Source organism: Nicotiana attenuata, unplaced genomic scaffold, assembly GCF_001879085.1.
Source record: "Nicotiana attenuata strain UT unplaced genomic scaffold, NIATTr2, whole genome shotgun sequence".
Lineage (NCBI taxonomy): Eukaryota > Viridiplantae > Streptophyta > Magnoliopsida > Solanales > Solanaceae > Nicotiana > Nicotiana attenuata.
Window position 1 is genome coordinate 1,093,281 of NW_017670250.1, and position 18,594 is coordinate 1,111,874.

An 18,594-nucleotide genomic window follows, 5' to 3' on the forward strand; every position below is an offset into this window, starting at 1 on the left:
TCGCTAATCACATGTACAATTCATAAATCTAACAAGTATAGAATAATAATATGATCAAGTCATGAATCACAAATAAAAGAACCATGCTGAACCCGATAACTTAACGTACCCTGCTCAGTCAATAATCCGGCATATAAAAAAGATATGCAAATAAATCAGGTAAACAACCAAGGAAATTTCAAGTAAAGATGAAATGCAATAACCAAATCAAATACTAGCCAGCTTTTCCTTAGAATTTCGATAACTGAACCAAACCATGAGAGGGTGACCCTAGACGGATGGATCCATATCCACTTGCTTCATGGTGGAGTCACGTGCTAATAATCACAATTCACACGACGTGGTCACGTGCTCATAATCATAATCCACACGGCATGGTCATATGCTCATAATCACAATCTTCATTGCGTGGTTACGTGATCATAATCACAATTCGCACGGCGTGGCCACCTGCTAAGAAACCGAATCCTCACGACATGGTCATGTGCTCACAATATCCGCACGATATGTTTACCTGCTCATAATCATAATCTATCTGGCATGGTCACGTGCTACCAATTCAATCCATATCACACAGAAAGCAAATATACAAAAATACATGTACATGATCAAATTCGGTCTCAAATCGACCCTCAAATCATCAATTTACTTTACAAATGTTTTTACTAAAATCTTCAATTTCACATCTTAGATTCATCAATCAATCGTGAAATCAAGGGTGGAATCATGAATACTGAACAAATCTGAGTCAAAAATACTTACCCGATCCAAATAGTCAAAATCTCTTCCAAAATTTGTAATGACTCGACTGGTCATTTTGAATATTTTAGCCTCGTTTCCCCTACTTGATGCTTTACTTATGTGTATTTGTAGTTACGTGACTTGATGGGGTGGTTGGTTTGGTTTTAGAGATATTTTGGAGTGGATTGGGACACTTTGTCCCAAATTGGAGAGCTTAGTTGTAAGAGTTGACCGGAGTTTGACTTTTGTTTAGACGACTCCAGAATGGTGTTTTGATGGCTTCAATAACTTTGTATGGTGATTTAGACTTAGGCGTATGTCCGAAATTTGATTTGGAGGTCCGTAGGTTGGTTTAGGCTTGTTCGGTGTAAGTTTTGAACTTGGAAATTTGGTTTAGTTCCGTAGGCTTAAATTGAGGTACGATTCTTCGTTTTGATGTTATTTTGTATGATTCGAGTCCTCGAGTAAGTTCGTATTATGTATTGGGATTGGTTGGTGTGACTGGACGGTGTCTCGGGGCCTTAGGTGAGTTCAAATTGATTTTTGATCATGTTTGATGTTATTGGATTGCTGAATTTTGTTTGGACTAGTGTTTTCGCATCTGCGGAAGTATGACCGCATATGCGAATTCGCAGGTGCGGACAACAATCCGCAAAAGCTAATTTGGATGCAGGAATAGAGGGTCCGCAGATGCAGAAGGCTTAGCATAGAAGCGGTGGGGGGGCATAAAAGCGGGTGTGCAGGTGCAAGTGAATTGACTGCAAAAGTGGTAGGTTGAGACTCTAGTGGAACTCGCAGATGCAAGATTTGGACCAAAAATGTGGTACCACATAAGCGGCTAAGTGACTATAGATGCGGAATCACTAGGCATGATTTATATTTCGAAGGGTTTGGTCATTTTTCATTATTTGGAACTGTGGAGTACGGTAGGAGGCAATTTTTGGGATGTCATTCACTACAATTGAAGAGGCTAGTGAATTCTATTCAATTTTGATGATGGCTATTGATTGCCCATGGATTATTTCATCTAGTTTATGTGAATTTAAGGTAAAATTTGGGGATTTTTTACTATGATTTTGGAGAGTGAGATATGATAATTTGAGGGTCGATGCGAGATTGGTATTGGATCAAAAACACATATATTTGGACTCGTACTCGAATGAGTGTTTGAAATTTGTGAGTTTGGTTAGGCTCCAGGGTGCGAGCCCGGGGGTTGACTTTTTAATTTTGGTTAAAGATCTTAGCTTTGTCACTTGGAATCGTTCCCTATGGATTTGAATGATGATATTAAGTTGTTTTGGCTAGATTCGAGTCGTTTGAAAGTCGATTAACTTGCGAATGGCATTTTATAATATTGATTCATGCGTTTTGATAGTTGTATTGAGGATTTAGCACTTTTGTATTGTTCAGGCAGTTGTATTGAGGATTTGGCTTTGTATGTTGACATTCATTAATGCTCATGTACTCGTTGACACCTGATCTTTGGGATGGTTGTAGTCATGTATATCATTGTTTTCCCAGTTATTTCATGATATTTCCGCTCCGGAGATAACTAATTTCTATTTTTTATTAAGGTTATTGTTATTGTAAATCTACTAACTTGCCTAGGAAGTAGTGTTAAGTGCCATCACAGCTCCAGTGGGAGTTTGGGTCATGACAAGTTGATATCAGAGCTCTAGGTTACCTAGGTCTCACGAGTCATGAGCAAGTTTAGTAGAGTCTGGCGGATCGGTAGAGAGACATCTGTACTTATCTTCGAGAGGCTACCAAACTATTAGAAAAGTTCACTTTCTTACATTCTTGTCCTTCAGATTTGTTAATTCCAAAGTCTGAACCTCTATGCTTGTATTCTCTCACATATGGTGAGGACACATTCAGCTGATTAGGCACCAGTGGCACCAGTCAGGGCCACAAAAGGCTGGGGCTAAGGTAGAGGCCGAGGTGGGGTTCGCACTACAACTAGAGTAGCACCTGTAGAGCCACCAATTGCTCCAGTGGAGAAGTAGGTTCCGTATACTATTGAGCTAGGGGACCAGTTTAGAGGCCGACAATGCCTATTGCTATGCCTAGTCTTCAGAAGACTATGGCTCAAATCCTAAGTGTATACATGAGCTTGTCTCTAGCGGGTATAATGCCAGTTGCACCAGCTACATCATAGGCTGAGGGAGGAGCCCAGACTCTCACTAACCATACACTGGAGCAGCTAGCTCAATTTATCAGAAACCAGGGTGTTACTAGTTCAGCAAGTTGGTACTTCTCGGGCCGAGGTTGGTCCACTTATGTCCGATGAGGAGCAGAAGGGGTTGGAGCGGTTTAAGAGGCTTGATTATCCCAAGTTTAGTATAGGAGAGTTAGAGGATGCTCAGGGTTTTCTAGGTCAGTGTCATCGGATTCTTCGCACAGTGGTGTTGTGGACACTAGTGAAGTTGCCTTTACTGCCTTTCGGCTGATAAGGGAAGCCTACAAATGTGGTAGACCTATGAGTCACGTAGGCCAGCTGACGCAACACAACTTACATTGCATGATTTCTTAGTTCTCTTCTTAGAGAAGTTTCTTCCATGGACTCGTAGAGAGGAGCTGTGTAGGGAGTTTGACCAGCTACACTAGGGAGATATAATTATGACCCAGTATGAGTTGAGGTTTATAGATTTGACACGTCATGAAGTATGGTTGGTTCCCACTAGCAGAGAGAGGGTCGAGAGGTTAATTAATTACCTCAACTATGGTCAACGTTACAGTTTGGCTTGAGAGGCCGATATGAATGCTAGGTTTGGCCAGGTGGTTGAGATTGCTGGGCAGCTGGAGAAAATTCATAGGTTTGAGCGAGAGCGACGGGAGATCAAAAGGCCCCGCGGTTTAGGTGGTGTTGGTAGTGCCTCCTCCGGAGGTCAGTCACATCATAACAGAGGTCGTCTATTTAGGCCCGATCAGGCATCTCATCAGGTTCCTCATGGTTCATCAATTAGCCATAATTCATTCAGTGGTTGTCTAGTTCAGTCATCATTCAGTGCACTCCCAGCTTAGAGCGCGTACCGTACTCCATCAGTTCAGGGTTCATTTTTACTAAGTTCTTCTAGTGTTTATTCTAGTTCGCGGCTCCCATATAGGCCCTGTAGCCATTTTCGGGTCGAGGTTGGTATGAGTATGGGGAGTTGGGGAATGTGAGAAAGTATTGCTCCCTCTATTACAGAGTTCTAGAGTAGTAAGGAGGCGGGACTATGACTCCAACACCAATTGCTACACCACCCGCACAACTAGCTCGATGTGGAGGTCATACGGGTTAAGGTCGCCCTTGAGGTGGGAGGTCAGTTAGGAGATGGTTAGGCCCATTGCTATGCATTTCCTGCCAGGCCAAAGGATGTTGCTTCCGATATTGTGATCACATATATTAGATCCGTGTGCCGCAGAGATGCTTCAATATTATTTGACACTGGTTCCAATTATTCATATGTGTCCACATGCTTTGCTCGTTATTTGGATATGCCTCGTGATTATTTAGATATGCTTGTTCATGTATCTACGTTGGTGGGTGGTTCAATTATAGTGGACCTTGTATATCGGTCGTGTGTGGTTACTATTGGAGGTTATGAGTCTATAGTTGATCTTTTACATATTTGCATGGTTAATTTTCATGTGGTTTTGGCCATGGATTGGTTGTCGTCATATCATGCTATTCTTGATTGTCATGCTAAGACCGTGATGTTGGCAATTTCGGGGTTGACCAGGTGGTAGTGGAGAGGATTTATGGATCTTGTTCCTAGTAGAGTGATTTTATTTTTAAAGGCTCAACAAATGGTTGAGAAGGGGTGTTTGGCATATTTAGCCTTTGTGAGGATGTTAGTGTTGATGCTCCTACTGTTGAGTCAGTTCCGGTAGTGAGAGAGTTTCCAAATGTGTTTCCTGCAGAACAACTAGGCATGCGACCTGATAGGGATATTGATTTTGGTATGTACTTGGTGTCGGTCACTCAGTCCATCTCTATTCCACTATATCACATGGCACCAGTAGAGTTGATGGAATTAAAGGAAAACTTCAGAAGATGCTTGATTAGGTTTTCATCAGACCGAGTGTCTCACCTTAGGGTGCTCCAGTTCTATTTGTGAAAAAGAAAGACGGCTCTATGATGATGTGCATTGACTACAAGCAGCTAAACAATGTTACAGTCAAGAATAGGTACCCACTATTGCATATTTATGACTTATTTGATCAGCTGCAAGGTGCTTGGGTGTTCTCGAAGATTGATTTGAGGTTAGGGTATCATCAATTGAAGATCCAGGCTTTAGATATTCTGAAGATGACTTTCAGGACCCACTATGGACACATTGAGTTTCAGGTGATATCTTTTGGGTTGACCCATGCCCTAGCAGCTTTCATGCACCTGATAAATAACATATTCCAACCCTATCTTGATTTGCTAAATTCTCCAAGCACGAGTTTTGGTTAGACTCGCTGGTATTCCTAGGCCACATGGAGTCTAGTGAGGGGATTAAGGATGATCCAAAGAATATTGAGTCAGTTTAGAGGTGGCCAGACTGTCATCTGCTACTAAGATCCGGAGTTTCCTTGGGTTGGTAGGGTATTATCGCCAGTTTGTGGAGGGGTTTTCATCTGTAGCATCCCCATTGACTAGATTGACCAAGAAAGATGTCCATTCAAGTGGTCTGATGAGTGTGAGGAGAGTTTTCAAAAACTCAAGACTGCCTTGACTACAACTCCAGTTCTGGTTTTACCTTCGGGATCGGGTTCTTACACCGTCTATTGTGATGCTTCACGGATTGACATTGTATGTGAGTTGATGCATGAGAGGAGTGTGATTGCTTATGCCTCGTTCTAGTTGAAGCCCCATGAGAAGAACTACCATGTACATGATTTAGAGTTGGTAGCCATTGTTCAGGTGCTCATGATTTGGAAGCATTATCTTTATAGCATTCTTGTGAGGTGTTCACAAATCACAGGAGTCTCCAGCACTCATTCAAGAAAACGGATCTAAACTTGAGACAACGGAGGTGGTCAGAGCTACTAAAGAACTATGAAATCATCATTCTTTATCATCCTGGGAAGGCCAATGTGGTGGCCGATGCGCTGAGTAAGAAGGCTGATAGCATGGGGAGTCTTGTATATATTCCTGTTAGGGAGAGACCGTTAGCATTGGATGTTCAGGCTTTGGCCATTTGTTTTTGTGAGGTTGGATATTTCGGAGCCTTGTAGTGTTCTTGCGTGTGTTGTATAACGAATGTCTTTGTTTGAGCGCATTAAGGCCCATCGCTATGATGATCCCCACTTGTTTGGCTTAAAGGATATGGTGTAACACGGTGAGTCTAAGGAGGTTACTCTTGGTGATTATAGGGTATTGAGGCTATAGGGTCAGAATCTGTATTCCAAATATGGATGGGTTACGAGAGTTTATTCTTGAGAAATCCCATAGTTTGCGGTATTCCATTCATTCGGGTGCTGCGAATATGTACCAGGATTTGAGGCAGTACTATTGGTGGGGGAGGATGAAGAAAGATATAGTTGAGTATGTTGCTCGGTGTTTGAACTATCATCATGTGAAGCATGAGCATTAGAGACCCGATGGTTTTCTTCAGAGTCTTGATATTCTGGAGTGGAAGTAGGAGCATATCACTATGGATTTTGTTATTGGACTTCCACGGACCTTGAGAAGATTCAATGCAGTGTGGGTCATTGTGGACAGACTGACCAAGTCAGCACACTTCATTCCAGTATGTAGACGAAATACCGTCTGAATCCTTGAAGATTGAAGCCAACCAGGCCTTATTTTGAAATGATAGTTCTTGCCAAAAATAGGGCAAGAACTAAGTAACACCACAGACATATGTACAATAGTGGAGCACCACAAAATAGGTAAGTGAATCAATGATTGATTCCATTTTAGAGCCGGATTTGGAGGGGCTTAGAGATACTACGACTATGGTTTCTAAGAGAAGAAGAGAGAGTAGAGAGGATTTAGGGGCAGTAGATTAAGGAGAATGGGTAGGGTTTCGTGGGGTTTGGGTAGCTAAAAGTGAGGGACAGGCTATGGGTCGTTGATCCTTTGAGATCAACGGCCAGGATTGAGCGAGAAGTGGGGCGGGTTGGAGAACGGGTCCCGCCCGGGTTAAAAATTTAAAGGGGTCGTCTGGTTTGGGTTGGGGAAATTGGGCCAGGGATTTTGGGGTGTTTGGCCCACTAATGTGGTCCGAAAATTGGCATAACTTGGGCTATATTTTAAATACAAGGAATTAAGGGAAAATAATTTTAATAAAATAGTTAAATAAAATATAAAAAATGCTATATATGAAACACAACACTTTGAAAGAATAATTGCGAAAATTATTTTGACCTTAAATAAATGACAAATGCAATTAATTATAAAATTTAGGCTATTATTGCAAAATTGCGTAATTAGCATAAAAATGCAAATGTAATTATAAAATAAAGTAAAATATTATGAAACATATATGTGGATTCAAAATAATAATTTTGGATGATTAATCATCGCAAAATAATTTTAAAGGGTAATTGATAAATAATCAAGTAACTAAAATGCAAATAAATTTTAAAGCTCTAGAAATTGTGAAAAATTATAGAAAATACTTGTATAATTTTTGTAAAATTAAGCAATGATGCAAAAATTTCCTTTTGAAAGTATATATACTTATTTAAAAAATATGAGGGAATAATTGGATATCAACATAAAATGCGTGTCTCGATCCGAGATAACAGACACGGGCACACCATGAAGGCGAACAATCTCCCAAATGTAAATCCGAGCCAGCTGCTCTGAAGAGTAGGTAGTCATGAGTGGAATGAAGTGTTTAGACTTATTGAGTTTGTCCACAATGACCCATACAACATCGAATTTCCTCAAGGTCCGTGGAAGCCCAACTACAAAATCCATAAAGATACGCTCAAACATTCACTCCGGAATATCTAGCCTCTAAAGCATACCACCCGGTCTCTGATTCTCGTACTTCACCTGCTGACAGTTCAAACACCAAGTGTCATATTCAACAATATCCTTCTTCATCCTCTGACATCAATAGTGCTGCCTCAAATCATGGTACATCTTCAGGGCCCCTGGATGAATGGAATACCGCAAACTATAGGCCTTTTCAAGAATCAACTCTCCCTTAAAGTTCAGAGCACGATCCTCAATTGTTGCTCATGATCCTCCCAGCTACAACAATACAACGGTATATTATCAACGAAAAATATGACGAAGGAATCAAGATATGGCTGAAATACTCTATTCGTCAACTGAATAAAAGTTGTTGGGGCATTGGTCAGCCAAAAATACATCACCAGAAACTCATAGTGAGCATAGCGGGTCCCGGAAGCCGTCCTCGAAATATCTGAAGCTCGGATCTTCAACTGATGGTACCTCGATCTCAAATCAATCTTCGAGTGTCACACCCCGACCTTGGGAACTGCGACCGACACAGAATGCCTAGAGGCCCGTGCGAACCGATGCATGGTCTTCCATCTTTTTATTCATAAGAAAACAGGGTTGCGAGGCCTTCAAGTAATGACTACAAAAAACTCAAAATGAGTACAATTGATTAACAAAGGAAATATTAGAATTTTATACATGATCATCACTTTCATTAACATGGTCATGCCAGACCTTTTTATGGAACCAAACACTAGTCTGCAAGCCTATAAGAGTGCCAAAAGAAATATATATATTACACAACTTGGTTGGGACAGGGTCCAACAGTACCCAAAACATTTATGACATCTGCTTTAGTACCTATTGACCTCTACACAGCTACTTAAGAAGTGCAAAGAAGCAAAGACCACCTGAATCGTGCACCTACTGGGGATGGGAGTCACCAGGTCTATTTGTATCTGTGGGCATGAACACAGTGCCCAAAAAGGAAAGGGCGTCTGTACGCATATTGTACTGAGTATGTAAGACCAAGAAGCACAAGTATATCAGAGTCATATCATAAGAAATGTGAGTACGTGATTCTAAACTTAATACCAAAGACAAGCCACCGGGGGCGTAAACCAAATTAGGGACCATGGGTCGTAAATGCATGCAAACTTTTGTAAAACCACATCTCTCATTGTGTCCCTACATTATTTGAATATATCTTCATCCACACTTCTGGGCAAATTTTCATCACTCCGTACCCGACCTCAGAGAAGACTCAGTCGTATCTGGCCTCAGGAGGTCTTGGCTGTATCGGTCTCACAGTACTCGGCGTAGCTGGCCTCAGGAGGACTCGGTAGCCTCATATCACACATCATTGTTGCCGGGCCATACATGGGCTCAGTAATATCTCACATCATGCCTCAACATACCCAACTGATTAGTGATTGCCCCATAGGTGTCATACCCAGCCGACTATATATATATATATATATATATATATATATATATATATATATATATCAGTTTCAAGATACAACATGTTTAGACTTCAGAATGAATCATACCCTTGGACCACATTATATTAACTAGAACAATGTGGACTTTAAAGAGCTTGCTACCGGCAAAAAAGCACAAGAAGAAGATAACATCATTGAGAGGATTTAGAACTACTAAACCTTACAGTACATGAGTCATTCAAAAAGAAGGAGAGACTTTTACTAACTCATGCCTAGAAAGAAGATTCCCTACATACCTTGTTGGAGATGACTAAGTAGTCACTCTTGCCAAATGGCTAATTATGAGCATGACTAAGACATGACTATGTCTTAGCAAATATGACTTGGGATTAATTTTAGAAACTTAGTAAGCAATTCCATAGAAAGACACATTCTGTCTTTGGCTTTAACATTAGAAGCAGAAACCCATTTCCTTCCAAACCAAAGCTGATTCGTTCCAAAAGATTTCAAGGAATTCAAATGTTATTCTTTCAAACTTAAGAAGAACCAGAAACGTTTTCCTCCAAAATCAAATGAATTCAATGTTATTCTTTCAAACTTGAGAAGAACCATAAATGTTTTCCTCCAAAATCAAATGAATTCAATGTTATTCGTTTCAAAATTTTTAGGAACCAGAAAATATTTTCGTCCATGAATTTCTATGGAACAAAGGCAAATTTCGTTCAATCAACGAAGGTTTTCCAACAAAATATTATACGAAGTTTTCCCTACTCCAGGTATGTTAAGGCTAAGCCCTTTTCATTTTGCATGATCTTGTCATTACAGGATTTTGTTAATGAGCCATAAAGAAAAATTCATATACCGAAATTTACGTATATTTTGCTAGTCTCGCAAGATACAATATTATCTTTATCGGGACTTCATATTCAATTGAGTATTTCCTTCTTCCAGTCAAGAGAGCAGAGAGTTTATATATATGGTATTAAAGTATTTTCATTACCATCGAGCTATAATCAATGGGCAGGCCCCTATTGGACAACCTCAGATCAGATGGTAAATTATATACCGAGCCTACTGTGGCCGAGCGCATATGAGCGAGCCCAGCTGGTCGAGATACAGAGCCTAGTATGGCCGAGCGCCTATGAGCGAGCCTTCTGCGGCAGATCAGTTATATATATACCGAGCCTTATAGGGCTGGATAACTATTTTACTTACTATATTGAGAGAGTTGAGTCAATATCAGCAGGTAAGCATATCTTCAGATCATCTTTGACTTCCAATTACTTTCAGTTATTATATTATCAGTTCAAGTTCAGCTTTCAGTATATTGCCTTACATACTCGGTACATTATTTCGTACTGACGTCCCTTTTCTGGGGGCAATGCATTTCATGCGTGCAGGTTCAGACAGACAGACGGGTATACCTCCTCATTAGGTGTTGCCCGAGTTCAGCTTAATCGGTAAGCTCCATACCCTTCGGAGTTGCCGGGTCTAGAGCTTTATGTATATCTTGTATATATATGTATATATATGTTATGAGTAGACTGTGGCCCTGTTCCGATCATAGTATATCCATCAGTAGAGTCTTGTACACATATCCTATCAGTTAGTGCAGTGTGTTGGGCTTGTAGACCTTTTATGTATATTTTGTTGATTTTCCAGCTGTAGTAGTTATGACGGCCTTGTCGGCCCAGCATCATATTCATGTTTAGTCAGTATTTGCAATTGTCTGGCAATGTGCCCATGGCCAAAGTTTGACATTATTTGTTCCGAGTCCCTTAGTGGCAAGTTGGTACGCAACGATAGATGAGGCACCGAGCACCGGGTGCAATTGCAAACTCTGTCGTAGAATCGCTTTTCATCAAGCCTCCTAGGGTTCGAATTGCGATGACTTTGCGGACCGCAAACCAATTATGCGGGCCACAAAAATCGTGTTCTTCAGTTAAAAATGCTCACCTCACTCTCACTCCCGCATAGAGTTCCTAACACTCAATTTTTGAGAAATTTCCCACAAATTACCCACCCAGATCCCCACATCAAAGGTTTGAGAAGAAAGGGAAAAAGGGGTCTCGAGTACATGAGATTATTCTCATAATTACGACAAAGAGGGAGGAAAATGACGTACCAGAGGTCTGAGCAATGTAAGAATCGGTTCTGAGATGTGAACGAGGTGAGTTCTCCATGCAATTCCGATCCTCTTTGTGTGATTGTGTGTTTTTTGTCATTTATTTTTCTTCTCCTTGCTTTTTTTTTGTTTTTGATTTTGTTCGTGTTGTACAGTGCTTGTGTGTGAGTGAGAGTGAGAGTGTGGCTAGTGTGCGAAAGGTTTAGGGTTTTGTACCTGTGCATTTTGTGGCGGGCAAGTGAATCGCATAACAGATTATGCGGTTGCATATGTGTTATGCGATGGATTAATGACAGTGTAGCTCAACCTTACTTTGCGACGCGTTCTACGGTCGCATAGTTGATATGCGGGCCGCAGAAGTTGAAATATTTCCGCATCTCTTCGGACCCAACTTGCCATTTTTCTGACTGTATATGCGGCCACTCTGCGGTTTGCAAAGTCATTATGCGACCGCATAGTTGCCGCAAACCACAGAACCTTCTTTTCTTCATTTACATCAGTCCTTGCACCGTGTTTCATGGTACATTGGGCTACCTGCATTCTAACACACATGTTAACCTGCTCAACAATAACAACTAAACCTACCGAAATAAAAATTCTAACAAAAGATTGTTACCACACATGGGTTTCCTCCCAAGAAGCGCTTGATTTAACGTTGCGGCACGACGATATTGACCCGTTTGGGCTACTCAGTGGTGGGGACTGGTGGAGGACTATCCTTGAGAGCAAATTGTTCTAACAAATGCCTTTCTCCTATGGTACCGAGGTAATGCCTAACTCGTTGGCCATTTACTTTGAAAGTTCGAGTTCCATCCTCCGACTCCAATTCAATAGCACCATAGGGGGACACACTCACAACTTTGAATGGGCCAGTCCAAATCTCGGAAATAAACTTGAGTCTTGAGTTGAAGAGTAAGACCAAGTCGCCTGATATGAATTCCCGCTTCAAGATCTTCTTTTCAAGAACAAATTTCATTCTCTCCTTATACATGGCTGCACTCTCATAGGCATGGAGACGAAATTCTTCCATCTCATTGAGTTGTGTCATTCTTAGGTTAGCAGCTTCGACCCAATCAAGATTCAACTTTTTCAATGCCCACATGGCTTTGTGTTAAAGCTCCACTGGTAAGTGACACGCCTTACCAAAAACCAACTGGTATGGTAAGGAGCCAATAGGAGTCTTAAATGTTGTGCGATATGCCCACAACGCATCATCTAGCTTCCTTGACAGTCAGTCCTGTTTGCATTAACCATCTTTGCTAGGATGTTTTTGATCTCCCTATTGGAAAATTCAACTTGGCCACTCGATGAGGATGATAAGGTGTGGCCACCTTGTGCTTGACTCCATACTTTTCAAGCAGCCCGGTGAAGGCCTTGTCAAAAAAGTGAGAACCACCATCGCTAAGGATGGCTGTGGGGATACCAAACCGCATGAATATGTTTTCTTCAAGAAAGCGGTCACACTTTTTGCCTCATTGTTGGGAAAGGCAATTGCCTCGACCCACTTGGATACGTAGTCCATAGGCACCAAGATATATGCCATGCCATAAGAGCTCACAAAAGGACCCATGAAGTCTATCCCCCACACATCAAAGATCTCGACCTCCATTACAAAGTTCATAGGCATCTCATGTCATTTAGAAATTAACTCTTGTCTTTGACATTGATCGCATGCCTTGACCATTTGATTGGCGTCTTAGTAGATCGATGGCCAATAGTAGCCACATTCAAGCACTTTTGCCGCCTTCCGGTTTCCTCCATGATGAGCCCCAACCGGGGAGTCATGGCGTGCCTTGAGAAATGGCATAATCTCATCTTCCGGAACACACCGCCAAATGATGTTGTCGGCACAAATACGGAACAAAAAGGGTTCCTCCCAATAGTATTGCCTACATTCCCGCAAGAACTTTTTCTTTTGATAAGCTTCTAATCCATCAGGAACATGGTCACTAACCAAAAAGTTAGCGATGTCGGCATACCAAGGATCGAAGGTGCTAGACAATGCCAATATGTGCTCATCTGGAAAGGCATCATTGATGTCAAGGTCTTCTTTTGGTCTCCCTGCCTCTTCAAGCCTACATAGGTGATCTGTAACTTGATTTTTTGTCCCTTTCTGATCCTTGACTTCAATGTCAAACTATTGAAACAAAAGGACCCACCGAATCAATCTTGGTTTGGCATCCTTCTTTGCCATAAGATAGCGAAGAGCAGCATGATCGGTATAAACTATCACTTTGGACCCCAACAAATAGGCCCGAAATTTTTGAAAAGCATAGACAATGGCAATAAGTTCTTGCTCAGTCATAGTGTAATTCATTTGAGTGCTATTGAGTGTCTTGCTTGCATAGTAGACAGGGTGAAGGATTTTGTTATGCTGTTGACCAAGCACCGCCCTAATAGATACACCAGTAGTGTAAAACATGATTTCAAATGGAAGGGACCAATCGGGTGTGACAATAATAGGTGTCGTGGTGAGCTTTTCTTTCAATTCCTCAAAAGTTTTGAGATACTTATTATCAAATATAAACATTTCATCTTTTTCAAGGAGCTTGCACATGGGATTTGCAATTTTTGAGAAGTCCTTGATGAAACGCCTATAGAAGCCAGTGTGCCCCAAAATACTTCGGACACCTTTTACTGAAGCGGGTGGAGGAAGTTTGGAAATGATTTCGATCTTTGCCCGGTCAACCTCTATGCCTTGTCTGGAAATTTTGTGGACCAAAATAATGCCCTCGTCCACCATGAAGTGGCACTTCTCCCAGTTTAGCACAAGGTTTGGTTCTTCACATCTTGTGAGCACTTGTCTAAGGTTGTCAAGACAATGCTCAAAGGAATAACCCACTACAAAAAAGTCATCAATAAACACCTCTAGGAAATCTTCCACCATGTCCGAGAAGATTGATATCATGCACCGTTGAAAAGTGGTCAGGGCGTTGCATAGCCCAAATGGCATACGGCTAAAGGCAAAAGTCCCATATGGACATGTGAATGTTGTCTTCTCTTGTTGTCTTCTCTTAATCTTCCAAGGCGATATTGATTTGGTTATAGCCGGAATATCCATCCAAGAAGCAATAGAATTACCTTCCCGCTAGCCAATCAAGCATTTGATCAATAGAAGGCATAGGGAAATGGTCCTTGCAAGTAGCACTGTTTAGCTTCCGGTAATCCATGCAAACTCTCCACCCGGTCACTGTCCTCATTAGAATGAGCTCATTTTTGTCGTTTTGAATTACAGTCATGCCTCCTTTCTTTGGCACACATTGCACCGGACACACCCAAGAACTATTGGCAATGGGTAGACCACCCCGGCATCTAACCATTTGATGATTTATTTCTTTACCACCTCTTGCATGGAAGGGTTTAACCTTCTTTGATGCTCCACACTTGGTTTTCTCTCTTTCTCCAATTGTATCTTGTGCTCACAAATTCCGGCGAGAATCCCTCGGATGTCCTCTATTGTCCACCAAATGGCTTGGATGTGCTCCCTTAGGACATTCAACAAGTGTTTTACCTGCACATCATTCAACAAAGAAGAAATGATTACCAGTAGAGTTTCATTAGATCCAAGAAATTTATACCTCAAGTGCGGTGGAAGTGCCTTGAGCTCAAGTTGTGGCGGCTCAATAATTGAAGACTTGGAGGGAGGAGTGACTCTATTATCTAAGTCAAGAGAATGTTTCTTAGGTGCATAAGTGTAGGACCCAAGTCCTTTTAATGCAATCACCGATTCCATGTACCCCTCCATGTATTCACCATCAAAATTTACTAAAATAGCCGCCAACGCCTCACAAACGCATTGTTCTTCCATCTTCATCTAGATTGCATCTTCTACCTCATGAAGAACATCAATGACTGAGATGCTTTCATATGCATGTGGCAACTTCATACCTTTACTCGCTTGAAAGATAACCTCTTCGTCATTAACTCGGAACTTGATCTCATTTCGTTCCGAATCCATAAGTGCTCTTCCGGTAGCAAGGAATGGTCTCCCCAAAATGATATGGATTTCTTTATCAATAGCACAATCAAGGATCACAAAGTCGGCGGGAAGGAGGTATTACCCCACTTTCACAACAACATCATCGACAATACCCACCGGTCTCTTTATTGAACGATCGACCATTTGCAACCTCATACTTGTAGGCCTCAGCATATCTAACCCCGCTTGTTTGTAAATAGCAAGAGGCATCAAGTTGATGCTAGACCCATTATCACAAAGAGATCTTGCAAAATCGCGCAACCCAATAGTGCATGGTATGGTAAAAGCTCCCGGGTCTTCTTTTTTTTGAACGGTGGCAGTTGAAATGATGGAACTAACCCGGTGAGTCACATTCACCACTTCATTCTTGGGGGTACTTCTTGGTGATCATGTCTTTCAATTGCTTGAAAATGTCATAGAACTTTTCGAGTTTGCTATCATGAACCTTTCTATCAAGTCTTTGAGGAAAAGAAGGATGAGGTCTAGGAATGATGCTAGAGTTTTTGGTGTCTCTTTCACCTTTTCCCTAACCTCTTCACCGGTTCACATCTTGAACTTTCACCTCTTCTGTGACTTTTTCAGCTTCATCAACAATTGGTACCTTAGCTTCTGCCTCAACTTCTTATTCAGAATCTTCCACTTCGACCACTAGCTCATTCTCTCCTTGAAGTATTTTCCCACTCCGAGTTGTGATTGCCATACAATGAGAAGTTGGACCGCTCCCACTACCTTTTGGGTTTGTAATTGTGTCACTTGGGAGTGTGCCCTTTTGCTTCGGATTTTGCTCTCTTGATAGATCTCTCATTTGCATCTCCAGCTTTTGAATAGATACGGTATGAGAACCCACAAGCTCGATCATATTCTTCATTGAAGTGTCGGATCTTTCTTGATTTTGCAATACTCGTTCAAGCATGTTTTCCAACTTGGAATCACTTGAAGAACTTTCCTTCCAATGCGGAGAGTTGGAATATTGCCCCTTTGGTGAAACATAGGTTTTTGAACCTCGATTTGAAAAGTTGTTGTTGTTGTTACTCAAATTCCCTTGAGTTGAACTACCTTTGTCATTTCGCCATTGTTGGTTGCCTTACCCTAAGTTAGGCCCCATTGGTTTTGTTGTCTTGAACCTTGGTAGGGTTGTCTTTGATAACCTCCTTGAGAGTTGTTTACATAATTAGCGTCCTCGAAATCCTCATTTGATATGGGTTGAACATCTTCCACCATGTTCACTTTTTTTGCTTGGCTTTCAGTGAACATCTTCGTCAACACATTAACGTTGGTGGCAAGCCCGGCAATTACTTGATCTTTTTCTTGGTTCGCCTTAATCATGATAGTCAAGGACGGATTACCATATGGAATTCCACCATTGGTGTCCTCTGAGTGCCAAGCTTGGTTATGTTTTGCCATTTTTGTCAAGGATTTGTGTGATCCTTGCAAATATTTTATCCATAAAAGATCCATCAGCTGTATTTTTGGCTATAGATTGATTCATAGGATGCAAGCCCATGTAAAATTTCTCCAATAAGATAGCATACGGAAAACCATGATTCGGCGACCTCACTAAATATAGCTTGAATCGATCCCATGCCTCATGTAGGTGTTCTCCCGGTAATTTCTTGAATAAGAAAATTTTATCCCGGAGCTCAGACTTCTTGCTTTGCGGGAACCATTTAGCTAGGAAAGCTCGGACGAGTTCAGACCAAGAATGAATGGAATTAGGTGGTAGATTTTGGATCCATTTCCATGCCTCTCCGGCTAGTGAGTACTTGAACACCCTCAGTCTTAGAGCACCATCTGAGACGTTATTCTGCTTATGCATCGCACACACACCCAAGAAGTTTCTGAGATGTTGTGTCAGATCATCATCGGTGGAATTTCTGAAGAACCCCTCTGCTTTGAGCATTAGGATTAGACCGTGTTCCACTTTGAAGGTAGCAGCATCAACTCTTGGAGGGATAATGGCATTTGTATCCTTAACATACTCATCTATATCCGCAAAAGGATTCTCTTCTTCATCATACTCGGACATGTTTTCCTAGTAACACCAAGCAAAGCAAGCAAAGTGTGATGGAATAGAAGAAGACGTAAGTAAGCACACACTAATTAGTGATTTCAAAACCGTATTCCCCGGCAACGGCGCCAAAATTTGATACGCTCAAATTACACTTAAATAAATAGTGTAAGACGGTCGGTGTCAAATATAATAACCCAACAGGGTTGGGGTCGAATCCCACAGTGAATAGGTTTGAAAAGGTTACTTGGATAGTGTGAAACTTGACTTAAGTCGTAATTCTACTCCTTTAGCTTAAAACGAGAATGATATAATTGTGATTTAACAAGATAACTATTTTGTTGAGAGATTGTAATTAATTTGGTTAAGGAAACCAAAGTTTTGTCCCCATCGGTAAAATGTAATGCTATTGGTGTTAATATGATATATTTCTAATGGAATATCCTCTGATATGCAAATGGTTTCTAAATGACTACCCAATATTTTCCAATGGTTGGATAGTATTTTCTCTTTATGATTTTTCCAAATATAAAAGAGTTCCAATTAAGAATAACCAATTTATGCCAAGTAGAACCCACTTATTCCTACGCGATTCTATTAAACAAGGTTTAAAGCCTTGAGTTCTTGATATTCACTTCTACCAAACCCTAACCCACTTTTCCAAGTAAAGATAGAGTAAAATGGAATAAGTCAATGTTTGCAACCAAAACAATAAATAAAGCAAAAGAAATAAATAAATATCAACCAACCATTATATATATATATATATATATATATATATATATATATATATTCAATGTTAAACACCCATTTAGGGTCCATAACCGTAGTATTTAAAACTAGCTACTCATACTAGAATACAAAGACAAATCAATAAATAAAGTCATAAAGCTTACAAAGGTACCGGATTCTCTCTTCAAAAGCATCCAAAATAATGGTGTATTCAATACCTTCAATGTAGTATCTTTTTTCAGACTCAATGACCCACAAAACTCCTAGTAAATCTATTTATAGTGGACTAAAAGTCGGGATCAAGATTGGACAAAATTTCCCCTGTAGAGCCCTTCTACGACCGCATACTGGTCGCAGACCATGTATGCGGTCCGCATAATTGAAACAGGCGTAGCATAATTGCAGGTCTTGAAGCTCAGTTCTCCATCACATTTCGGTTCTGCAGTCAGTATAGCAATTATGCAACCGCTGACTTCATCGTAAAATTGTTAAACCAAATTTCAGGTTGCAATTGTGCGGTTATTATGCGGTCCTCAAAGGTGTTATGCGACCACATAATGGACCGCATAATCTTCTCTTCACTGCCCAAAAGAAATGCTTCAGTCTGCGGTGAGTTTGCGGTCTGCACATCACTTCTGCGGTCGCGGACCCGCCGCATTTCTGCCCTTTTAT

At 41.0% G+C, this 18,594-nt stretch overlaps 2 protein-coding genes across 2 annotated transcripts; both read right to left on the reverse strand.

Annotated features, from left to right (window-relative positions):
- Nucleotides 1-11,888: 11,888 nt before the first annotated feature.
- On the reverse strand, nucleotides 11,889-12,305 carry LOC109236668. The gene has a single exon (XM_019402864.1). It carries the CDS (start codon nucleotides 12,303-12,305, stop codon nucleotides 11,889-11,891), a length of 417 nt encoding a protein of 138 aa, XP_019258409.1.
- Nucleotides 12,306-15,804: 3,499 nt separating this feature from the next.
- LOC109236669 lies at nucleotides 15,805-17,208 on the reverse strand. Its single transcript, XM_019402865.1, has 3 exons — nucleotides 16,722-17,208; nucleotides 16,331-16,609; nucleotides 15,805-16,238 (listed from the first exon to the last, which is right to left on the reverse strand). The coding sequence occupies exons 1-3, from the start codon at nucleotides 17,206-17,208 to the stop codon at nucleotides 15,805-15,807; spliced, it is 1,200 nt and encodes a 399-aa protein (XP_019258410.1).
- Nucleotides 17,209-18,594: the final 1,386 nt, after the last annotated feature.